Below are 12,439 nucleotides of genomic sequence, written 5' to 3' on the forward strand. Positions count from 1 at the left end.
TAAAAATGTTTACTATTCCTATAACATATGCTTACATAAACTTATATAACTAGAAAATCCAGGCATGTATCTGATTAAAGGAGTAATTTCAGATTTCAAAAGTGAAATCTACAGGCACTTTTTCTTAGCAATGCCCTCGGTTTTTTTTCTCCCATAATGTTATGTTTTATTTAGTTGTCTGCAGTTCTTCATTTCAATAATTCTACTGGCCTTTCTCTTGGAAATATTATAGTATTGGCTATCCCAGCTAAAAATTAACTCAGATGTTTTGAAAATATTTTAAACATATGCCCCTTTTGAAAGCTGAAATTTCACAAACCAAAATACAGAAAAACACTAGCACTGGCAGTAGGATTTATCAGGAAAAATACTGTCCGTTTCCTCTTGCATCAGTCTGACAATAGTTCAGCCTAGTTAAAATTCTCTCTGCAGCAGATATTCTACACTCTTACAAATAGAAGCTGATCTTATTACTTTTAGAACACGCACCACTACACCATTCTTCTAGAACTGACTGCCAATAGTTGAGCTGCAAGACATGGAAGAGAAACAGTAAATTTTGCTCAAGGTCATACAAGAATTTAGGGTTTGGTTTCTACTGATGTAATATTTTTGTTAAAATAACAACGTAGGATATTAAAATCTTGCCAGAATCAACATATCAGTGTGAGAGACAAAGCAAACATTTCATTAGCTTCTACATATGGAAAATCTACATCATACCATGAATAATAACATATAATGCTTAGAAGCTTATCATCACCATCACCTCCTGGCAAATTCTGCAACTGAAAATGCTTCATACAGGACTCAGAGCTATGCACAGTCAAAAGTCACAATTAAAAATAAAAGTTGAACAGGGTAGCAATTTCTTTAAAATATAAGCAGATTTTATTTACATGCTGCAGAATCCTAAGACTGGTAGTTTGAAGAAACACAGTTGTATTTTAACCTTTCGTCTGACCTACACCACAAAGCTGTTATTCCAGGTTACAGTATGCGAAAGCTAACAAAACTTTTCTAACCCAAGCTTTCTAAATTACTTCATTCATAAACAAGTATCTTATTCTAAAGGGATTTTAGAATACACAAGAAACGCAGGATGAGATTCTACCCTTGAAACCTGTTATTGCACCTCGTTCTTGAAATATGTGGAAATTATGCAGGTCCTTCATCTTTTCAAAGGAGATGAAGATACCTAGCATGTAAATGTAGACAGTTTCTTTCTTTCCAGAAGGCAACCAGCTTTACTTAGTACAGCAGCTAGCAACTTCCAAAACAACAGTTTGTTAGGTGTGACATGTTTACCCTTGAGACAAAAGTAAGACAAGAGACTTTGAGAATGTAACTGTATTAATGGGACTCAAAACTGCATGCATGTTATAGATTATATAAATTCTATATCCTCGTTGAATTAACACAATTATTTTATTCATTCACCCATTTCTTTTCCTCTCCTAACCCAAACCCTCTCCTCCTTCTGAGTAAGTTACTATAAAATTTCATTTAAACAGCAGAAATAGTATATTTTAATAGTAGCTCAACTGCCTCAGCACCACAGTGTTCCTCTGACTGCATTTTGGTTTTTGCCTTAAAAGCACTTGATATACCAGTGTAGTCATGTTTCTCCACAGGATCTATAAAAAGCATTTCAATATCTTGATCGATGACAGTGAGATTGAGAGCATCCTCAGTAAGTTTGCTGATAACATTGAGTGGTGCAGTTGATACAATAGAAGGAAGGAATGCCATCTGAAGGGACCTGAACAAGCTCAAAAAGTCAGTCTGTGTGGACCTAATGAGGTTCAACGAGGCCAAGTGCACGGTATTGCACTTAGGCCTGAGCAATCCCATCTATGTGTAAGGACCAGGAGAAGAACTCACTGAGAGCAGCCCTGTAGAGAAGGACATGGGTGTTCTGGTAGATGTGAGCTGAAAGAATCATAGAATTGTTAAGGTTGGAAAAGACCTCCAACTTCATCAAGTCCAACCTCTAACTCATGCCCACAATAGTGCATGCTTGCAGCCACAGAGGCCAACTACATCCTGAACTGCATGAAAAGAGGTGTGGCCAGCACTATTTTGGCATTGTGGTCATTCTTTTCTACATGATTTTCAGCTTACTACCAATAGTACTTGAAATATAACATGTCACTTAGCTGTTACATAGAATTTGGCATATCTCCAATAAGTATGTGGATTGAAAGTGGAGACTTCAGAGGAATAAGCCAATCACAGTAAAGGATACCTATCTGATACCTGCGCATAACACATGCAGTTAGTATGAAATAATTTTCACGCAAATTAGAAACAGATCTTTTCTTCACTGTTTATGCAACAAGGAATTTCCCCCAAAAGAGGAAATACAGTTGCAAGACACACAGTGGTTAGAAGAAATTAAGATAGTACAGCTTGTAATGAGAGAGTGAGAGCAGGCATTCTGAAAATCTCAGAAATAATTCTGCTTCATTAAAACTTAAAAACACAGTTATGACTAGATGAACGCATCTCCTTTCATTGCGCATATAAAGAAGTTAGAAATGCATATATTTTTCAGAACATTTTCAAATACACACTCAGAAAATATCAGGGAAAGGTTTCCAATACAATGCAATTCTCTTTCTCAGAGGCTAACACAATATTTATATGAAACATACTTACTCAGATTTGTTATGTTAACAGTACAGTTATCCATAGGGATGCCTCTTGGTGGTTTCTTCAGGACTGTTAATAGATAGCAGCAATGGTTTTTGGAACTTGCCTTGTACCCAAACTCGCAGCATTTTCACTTTTTTCTTCCTATTTACTTGTAATCGACGATCAAGTAAATTCTGTACTTCAGTTAATCCAGCCAAATTGAACACGTTCTGTACCTCTTCTGTTTTTTCAGAGGAAGAAATGTTGTAATAAATAAAAACAAAATAAAACTAATTGTCAGCAGGCAGGGTATAATGCACAAGTCTAAGCTGATTGCCAACAAAACTGAATGAATGGAAGGGCAATAAGCAGAAGTATCCATAAGAAGAAATTTAAGTTTAGTTCCTGCAGAGAGAGCAGTTCAAGAACTCAGACACATCAACACAGCAGAGCAAGAAATCTGAGCACTGCTACCAGCTATCCTTCCAAGCATGCTTCTCAACTTTAAAAATTATATTAAAAATATATCGACATATTATTAAATATATTTCCTATTCTTTCAATAGCAGAACTTGAGAATATCATTAAACACAAGATGCTTATTCCAAAAGAAATTTCAGTGATGTCTGCAATGAATTTTGTAGAACCTCAGATGCAAGAAGCATACTCATGTAAAAGGAATTACTTCTTCACAACTCTTAGCTTTGGCTTTTGAAAAAGCAAAGGATTAGAAAAGCTCATGAAAGCCTTCTTTAAATTTATGTTTAAAGATGAGGTTTTATAACACAAATCAACTTGAGAGACACTCAACATTTTCTGTACAAATAAGTTATTTCATACCTTTGGTAAAGAAATATACTCTGGTTCCATCTCCTCGTACATAAAAATTTTCTGACAAGCAATGACCTAAGACATTGGAACAGAAAAGTAGCGTTTGTGGGTTTTGTTTCCCCCCAAAACAAATAAACAAAAATACCCAGTAAGCTCCAAAAGCATTTAAGAATTACCTTTTTTAAAACGAAGTTGAGCTGTATCGTATCTTCCATAGTCTCGAAATAACAACATCCCTCCAGGTTTCAATAGTTTAACCAATCTATTTACAACCTGTTGCATCCTTAGAAAATAGATGAGATATCAGAGAAATCTGCCAATGCCACTGTTGGATTTTTTTTTTCCTGGATACTTGGAAAATGCAGATTCTGATGCTACACCGAGGAGTATATTTACTACAAAAAGGCCAAACATTAGCAAACAGGAAAAACTCTTTACAAAAATAATGAGGAAGAAAAAACAAACAAAACACCAAGTACCAATAAAAAACATTTACATAAAAATATAGAGAATACAAACTGAAACGAAAAAATGGAATCCCTTGCCTTTGCTTCAATGGAATCTCAAGTATAGATGGAGACATAGTTTCCAAATATATGTCATATGAGTCAGACATATACATATGACAGTGAACAGTTAGCTATGGGCATCAGTGAACTAGACTAAGCCTCTTTATAGTACACAGTAAAAACAAGGGCATGAAAGGCTGATAAACATTGATTTCTCTATTGAGATACTGATCATGCACACAGTATCTGAATATGTTATGACAGAGAATATAATGACAAATATGAATAGTAGCACAGGAGAGGAATTCTGTAGGACTACATCCAGAGTTGTTGTAAATTAGTGGAGAAAGCCTGCATCCTCCAAAATGCTGGCACATTTGTGAGTCTTGATCATGTCTAAGAACAGCTCTTCCTTACCAAGATCACATCCACTAGCCATATGTACAATAGGGGTAAGTAACACACACAGTGTTCTTTCGCTAGACAAAGATGTTTTCATTGGCTCTTCTTTATATTTGCATTACTCTGCAAAATATATTACTAATGATAATGCCTTGAGGTTTGCCTCACTCTTTCAGAACTTTTCATGAGTGTGGAAATCATGTTTATAAGCATATACTTTTTGAGCACATAATTTCCTCAAAGGAAGTCAAATGCTTTAATAGTTCTCTTCGCTAATTCTCAACCCAGGCAGTCATGTATACTGCAATGGACAGAACAGGTAGCACAGCCTAAGAAAAAAATGACCATTCAAGACAGGAAACTGTGCCCAGGACAACAGACTGCCCATGTAAGTCTAAGTTTTGTGCACACTCAAAAAAATTGACATACATAAAGTGAGAGTGCTTTGAGGAAATCAGATCTGATAGAGCTAGATCTGATCCAGTAGGACTGGATCACACTGATTCACATTTTTTCAGATTCTTTGACCAACTTTTAGTGGTGACTTGTAGCAGAATTCAAGAGCGTAACTATGAGGTATGAAAGCAGCAACTACCAAAAACTAAATACATGAGCTGTAGAGAAGTCACTAATTAACAGTTGTGCTGAACACAAACGTGTCTCTCATGCATGTTTTTCATATCTCCAAAGAACCTAAGTTCTGCAGCATCTTGGTTTTCCTTTTCTTCTCCTACTTTCAACATCTCCAGGAAAAATGGAAACTAAACAAAAAAGATTTGGATTATATTAACCTTCATGCAGTAACGTTAGTTCTTTGAGTGTGTGATGCCTAACAAGTTTTTGAAAAGTCAATCTTATCAGACAGATAATTGCATGGAAATTTTTATGGGCACATATATTTGAGTATGTGTACATATGTATGAAAAAACATCCATGTCAGCCTTTGGATAGAGACATGGGGAGAAAAGATAAACACATTTACACTCAAATGATGAGCAGGAAAACACTGAAATTCTGAGAGAATCTCATTACTGCTTTTACAGACTAAGTGTTTGAATGAATGAGCCTCTATTGTCCAATTTTTTCCTGGCAGCATCACTGCAGTTACAGAGATCTGAATTCTACTGCTTGAATTGTCTCTGAAATCTGGATCCAGGCTTTGTATGACTCATGTACTCATCTCCGAACAAACAGGAAGAAGTAATATCCTATATAGGAAAGATGTTTCTGTGAAGCTGATCGTTAGTAACGTAGACAGGGAAACAGTTTTGAGACTTAGGCAAATACTATCCTGTTTGCCAAGCTCATTTTAATGGCATTCTCAAAGTAGCAAATGAATTACCACACAGAGAGCGTGTATTTCCTTCTAAATGATCTGGCTAAAGGAAGAGTCAAGTAGCTTAACTTACATGCACTCTCTTGAACTTTTCTCATTAAAAAAAAAAAAAAGACATTTTAAAAATCAACCAGCTTTAACAGTCATAAAATTCGGTTCATTAGACATTGAGAGTTATTAATGACGAGGTTAACAGCTCTCAACATAACACTGTGCATGGAAATTAGATTAACTTCCTCAAATCCAAACACGTTACAAAATTGTGAATGCATTTCAATTTAAAAGACCTGTATGTATGCATTTATGTGTGGGAAAGCAGCAAACTAAACCTTCATCAACATACTGTAAGGTGTTAAATCATGAGTGCGTGACTTTGATCACTGAGAATAATTTCCTTCTGGAAGACTAGTGGTCTGTTTCCAAACATGCAATTTTCTTGAAGCACTGCCACTTTTAATAGGGATGTATTTAGTTACAGTATGCCCCTTTTATTTGATGGAGACAGGAGGTTCACTAATGAATTAGTCTGACCAGCTTTTCTCTCTGGAAAATGTCATTTAAAATACCTCGGTGGTTTTTTTTTTGGTTTTTTTTTGGTTGTTTTTTTTTTTTTTTTTTGTAAATATTGTAGCTTGCTAAATAATAAATTAGAGATTCATCATTTTCCTTTGATATTCTTGAAAACCTCTAGGGATAAAAGAGATTTAACCTATTTGCTTTGCCCTTTAGTCCTCATTTACCTGTCAGGATGAATAGTAGAGAGCACAAAGACAAGGAGAATGACATCCAGGATCTCATCTGGAAAAGGATAGGGTAAAGCATCATCACACACATCATGAACAAAGGCAGAACACCAGGCTGAATTGTAGGACGAGTGTGACTGTCGGGAAAAAGATGAAAAGAAGCACAGAGAGAACAGTAGTAGTTAATACGTTTACTATGACTCAAGAAACTTTTTTCTTCAATTATTCAGCATTGTAAAACATGTCTCATAAAAGCCTATTCTGTCTGGTATCTTACTCAAGCTGAGAAGCAAGCTTACTGATGGTATTCATTCCTCTTGTACAAAGTAAGACTTTGTTCTTTAGAATATTGAAAACTTCAGTTAAAAGTTGTCAAAGCTATCACATTCTTTCTCATGAAGATGGCTGCCTGGCAGCCTCCTGAATTACAAGCTTATAAAGTACTCTAAAGCAAGCTCATGAATTACCTTTACGAGCTCCACTGCTCCTGAAGCAAAATCACAACAGTACAGAAAGGTTCCAGGTGTACTGCTAAAAAAACAAACCACCATCAGTTGAAAAATTATTAGTGTAAAGGATGAAAAACAGCATCGGTGTTCTTGGAACTACAGAGGGCCCTTTGGGACTTTCCATTGGTTTGATTAAGCACATCTTGATGGACATTGAAAGCTCTATAGGTTGTAATGAGCCAATAGGGCAGATGAATTTGTAAGAATACCAACAGAGTTAGTATAAAAAGGAGGATTACAGCCTTGTCAGGGCTAGGAAGTGAAAAGGAAAAAAAAGAAGGTCACAAAGGGCTGCCAGGAGAGAAGACAACATCATGGTGTTATATCACATAAAAGGCACATAATAGGTTACATTTTCTTCCAAGAAGCATTGGACTAAACCTTTATCATTAACTCATGTATGCAGTCTAATTGGTAAAATGATGTTGAGGGGCATAGGTTTGCAAAAGTCATCCACAGTTCTGCAGATGTTTGGATTCCCATATGCCACCTTGTCATTGTTTAGATTCCATTAAATTGTATTGATTGTTTCCTTCCATTATCTGATTTGTTTTGTAAGTAAAGATGAATGAGAATTTCCTGTAGAATTGTTTTGCCTTCCTTTCCCATCCACAAATAAGCCAGACGCAAATTTCCTTGTACTATTCACCAGATACTAGTAAATTGAGGGAGATGTTTTTTTTCACCTCCAGAAAACTCATTTAGAAGTAACTGAGTAAAGCCTCCCCACCAAACCTATTGAAGGATGATCTCATCATCAACTCACGAGCAATTCATCCCTCCAAAAAATTATTTGAGATTTTGGATAGACTGTTTCTTTAGAAAGGGAATAGTGATATCTGTTTGAAGTCCCTTCAGGAGAAGCCTTATGGAACAAATATATTTTCTGTTGCAGAACAGAACTTTTATGAGCTCTGCAATCACAATGACATTTGGTAAAGGTATTTATCATGGATGAGGACAAACAGCCAGGCTTTGGACCCAGACAGTACAAAGGTCAAGTTAGTTACCTAATTGACTTACTGACTTGCTAAAATGTTATTACTTTTATATTACTTTTTAGAAAGCAGAATAGAAGCTGTGTGAAAAGTCAAGTTAAAACAAAGACACAAGTCAATGTGGATAGCTATCTCATGTTGCTTTGTATTAAAAAGCAACTAAAATTTTATGGGAGCATGAAAAAACTGCATAAAAGTTATGTTAGAAACTGAAGTGGAATATTTTTGTAGCTAAGGTACATATTTGAATTCAGCTTTCTGTTTTTTATTTTTTTATTTATACAAAAGACAATTTTTACATTATTAAATTAAAAAAAAAAAAAAATTAAAAAAAAAACAACTGTGCTTTAAAGCCAAACTTGGTAAGAGGCAAAAAATGTTTCCATCAGGTAATACACAAGATAAATGTATAAGCTGTTCAATGTACCAACTAATCTGGCTGAAGGATTTGCATAAGAATAGAGATCTCCAGGATTAATTAACAATCAGAAATGCCAACCTATGACTAATGCCTCCTGTGAGAAAAACACAGAAGTTTGTCTCATCTTTTTAATACAGATACTCATATGATACAGGGCTTCCCGTTCAGACTATGCTCTCTAAAGCAAAGTATTTGTTTTGGGATGAAAATGTGTTGCTGACACTAATAGGTTTCATTTATGACCCCAGTGTGTCACTTGATTCCTCCTGCTCTCTGTTTCCATATCTGCAAAATAGAGGATTTTTGCATTGTTGTGATGCTAGCAATCAGAATTCATTTACAGAATAATGAACTGTGCTGTAAATGACCTCCTGGAGGCATGAATAAAAAGAATTCTATTTTAATCCATGATATATATCCAGTCTTTCCAATAAAACCTTCCTGCAAACAAGGAAGGGAGCACAGGCTGTCATAACAGTGATTTCTAAAACTAAGCTAAAACTAAAGCTAAGCTAAGTGCTTTAAACATTTCAGGGAATTAAGAACTGCAATACAGGATTTGTGACTTCCTTGCCACTAAAACCTGAAGCAATTTGATAAAGTATGTCAACCAAATTAAAAAAAAAATAACACAATTTATCACCAGAAGACCAAACCATTATTTACTGTCTGAATTTGGCTTTTTAAAGCAGTATCAGGTAGTATCTTTAAAGCAGCATCATTTGGCTTTTTAAAGCAGTATCAGGTAGTATCTTTAAAGCAGCATCAGTAACATATAAGATAAAGTACAGGAGAATATTTAACTTGTCTGTGATTAAGTATAATATGTCAGCATGAATGCTCCTGAAGAAAAAAAACTTGTCAACAGATATGACACCTTCAAGACTAGGGTCTGAGCAGTGCCAGGGGTATCTGTCTGGTACTCAGGGTAGCAACATTGTCTGTGGTCTCCATGCACTAAGAATTTCAGGGCTGTAAAGCGTAGCCGTCAACACTTCCTGCTGCACTAGCCCAGCACCAACATTTGAAGGAAATGGAGAAAAACAAAACTTTTATATTTGAAAATACAGCACTACGTACCACAGAACTTTCAAGATAGGAAATACACTATTTCCAGCACCACAACCAACCTAGGATCAGAAAATACAGAAAAGCTGAATGAGCAAATGAAACATATTCCTTTTTGTCTTAAATTAGTTAGTAGGTGGGACCCATTAGACTTGAAGGCAGAAAAGGTATAAATAGCTCTCACCACAGTTCTCAAATCACTTCTCCTATGATCACATTTCTCTTCAATATCTTTCCAAAGTTAAGAAAGACTCCAGCACTCAAACTTCATAGGAAAGCGCGATAGTTTTATCCACCTTTACCATTTGGCAAGAATTTGCCAAGTATGGAGAACAAAGCACTTTGTGACAGAATTTTCCTATAGGAAAACTAGGAACACAACTGAAAATGGAATCTGACCACCCAATTCTGATTTGGAAGAAATTTTAAAGGGGAAGCAATGCTCAGGTCCTGGTTTGCTCTGAACATTTCTGCCTTAAGTGAACACAGTAGTTCAAATTCTGTTTACTTTCTTGATAGTTAATAAGCATCTTTATCAAGCTTTTGAATAAATATGTGGAGCTGTATACAATGGACAGAGCATTTGCAGTGCATTACCTCTAATATTCTGTACGTGGCATGGCTACCGGGGAAGGATTCTCGCACATTAACTTCTTCCTCATTGTTTTTACCCCGAGGGCTGTCAGCAATAGATATTGATTGTTTTTTATTAGATATGTATCCTTTTCCAGAAATGGAATCATCTCCAATATTTTTCTTCCAATATTTTTCTCCTTCCTCAAACATCTCTTTCTTTTGTGAAAAACTGCTGGTAATATTTATTTTTGTGTGTTCTGAAGGTCTTTCCTCTATTTTCAACTGTTCTCTCAGTTTTTCTGGAAGAATTTCTGGAAATTCCAAAAACAACCAATTGCGATCCTTGAAGAAGTTATTTTTGTGAGTCTTGTAAAATTCATTCCAATATTTACTGGCTTCTCTCTCATACTTATCTGAAATCAAAACAAAGCAAGAACTTGGTGACCACAAGCTTAGCTGCAAGATACAATAAAGCACCATGAAATTTGAATCTCAAATTTCCTATTAAAGGTTTTTTTTTTTTAAGTTTCCTATAGTGTATATACCTAAATAAAAACACATTAATTTGGGGGCCTCAACTTGATTTGTGCTGAAAAATATTCCATGAGGTTTTAATTAGATTTCACCTCACTTAGGATAGGACATACAGGCTTTCTGCATCTCTTCAAGCAGACAGAGAAAAGATTACTCACTACTCTTTACAACATCTCTTTATTCATGTGATTTTTTTTTAATTTATTTATTTATTTATTTATTTTTTAGTGTAGAACATAGTCATCTCTAAATTATTTAAACGTCTCCTTTTTTCTCTACAGAAGTGAAGATTTTTAGACTTCTGATCATTCTGATTTTTCTACTTTTTGGTGCTGTATTCTGCTAAAGACATTAACAACACAAAGCAAAAGGAATATTTTATGAGTCTTACAAGCTGTAACCCTGTTTATAAACCCCAGCTTGCCATTTTGCAACAGCACGGCACTGCTGATTCAGCAGGTGATTCACCACAACCCTCAGATCTGCAAAATGACTACCTTGCCAATTGTTCCAGAACTTATCTGCCCCCTCTCCTTGGTTACTTATAAGCAAAGTATTCTGTACTTATTTTTATCAGATGTAACTCTATATCTTCCAGATCCTTTTTTTGATTATAATTTGTCAAGATATTTCTCAATTCTAATCCCATTCTTTACCATACTTGAAAGACCTCTTCAATAAATACCACCTTCAGGTCTCCCATTCTTGAAGTCACTAATGAAATCACCGAGCAGTACTAGACAAAGAACAGAGCGATACTGTGCCCAGCATAGCCTTCCAATCTGAAAGGAACTCTAAGCATTTATTCACACAAAAACAGCTTCATTACCTTTCGCTTGCCTAAATTGCTTGTGAAAATGTCAAGCAAAGCGAAGTCGAAAGCCTGACTACGTATAAATTATATGACATCTGCTGTTTATTCCTTATCTCCAGGACTCATAACCTTCTCCAAGAATGAAATTAGCTTGATTTTAAATGTTTAACTCATAAAAAATATTGTTGGCCAGTATCTCCTTTATTCTTTCAAATCTAGTGCATGCTACCTGTCGATTATCTCTTCCAGGTTTTTTTCCAGGAACTGAGACAGGAATTCCTGACATGTCTTTCTTCCTACTTCCACTTACTAAAACAAACAAACAAACCCCCGACCAACTCTGTTTTCTGCTTTCCTGATCATCCATGTGCTCTATGGATATATTTTGTAACCTGCTCTTCTTCATAGGTAGAACAAGATCTTCTGGCTAGCAGTAATTGTACTAGCAACTGTACTGCAGCTAACCCTACAGGAAGGCTGATAAAAAGATAACAATTGGAGCTCTTTCAATGCCTCTTTGGTTGATTTTTTTTCCTTCCTCACTGCTCCTGCCAAATACCAAACCAAATCTTTATCCTGTTTCTCCCCTTATTCCCAAAGCATTTACTGAATTGTTTCTTGTTACCCTTGACACCACTTGTGAAGTGTACATCAAATTATGTTGCCTTTTTGACTTCTTCCTCATTCATTGAAAGTATTCAGATCTTTTAATAGAAATGCATACAGTAAATACATGGTGCATTTCTTCTACTCTCATTTAAATCTTAACATACCATTTCCTGGATCACTACAGCTTTTCAGAAATAAACAAGGCTGAGAATTATCACTAGAGGCACAGACAGGCAGTGGGAAGTGGCAAGGAGGTGGCAGAATGCCTTGTCCTAGAAATATGAATAATTTTTAGAATTTAACATTTAATACATCTAAACGCATTATTAAAGGGCAAGACCCAGCTATGCGCAGCAACTGTACAGATGCGTTTTATAATCTCACATGCACAGTTGATTGAGGTCATTTATACCAGTTTTGGGCCCCCACTGGAGCATGTTCAGAGAAGGGCA

The 12,439-nt window shown here is 35.6% G+C and overlaps 1 protein-coding gene across 8 annotated transcripts in view; it reads right to left on the minus strand.

Annotated features, from left to right (window-relative positions):
- Positions 1-12,439, minus strand: part of METTL8 (methyltransferase 8, tRNA N3-cytidine) — a 38,022-nt gene that overhangs the window by 1,380 nt on the left and 24,203 nt on the right. For 5 of the 8 annotated variants that reach the window (XM_032445839.2, XM_032445838.2, XM_085552496.1 and 2 more), the window contains 7 exons: positions 10,052-10,443; positions 9,467-9,516; positions 6,926-6,989; positions 6,456-6,595; positions 3,645-3,751; positions 3,478-3,543; positions 2,662-2,878 (listed from right to left, as the gene is read on the minus strand). In XM_032445839.2, the coding sequence (XP_032301730.2) occupies positions 2,688-2,878; positions 3,478-3,543; positions 3,645-3,751; positions 6,456-6,595; positions 6,926-6,989; positions 9,467-9,516; positions 10,052-10,443 (1,010 nt within the window). In that variant the 3' untranslated portion in view covers positions 2,662-2,687. Of the gene's footprint in view, positions 1-2,661; positions 2,879-3,477; positions 3,544-3,644; positions 3,864-6,455; positions 6,596-6,925; positions 6,990-9,466; positions 9,517-10,051; positions 10,444-12,439 lie in introns of all 8 variants that reach the window. The other 3 variants (XR_014947955.1, XR_014947956.1, XR_014947954.1) reach the window with 2 other exon arrangements.

This window comes from Coturnix japonica, chromosome 7, assembly GCF_054131305.1.
Source record: "Coturnix japonica strain WE chromosome 7, WE-NBRP24, whole genome shotgun sequence".
In the NCBI taxonomy this organism is placed as follows: Eukaryota; Metazoa; Chordata; class Aves; order Galliformes; family Phasianidae; genus Coturnix; species Coturnix japonica.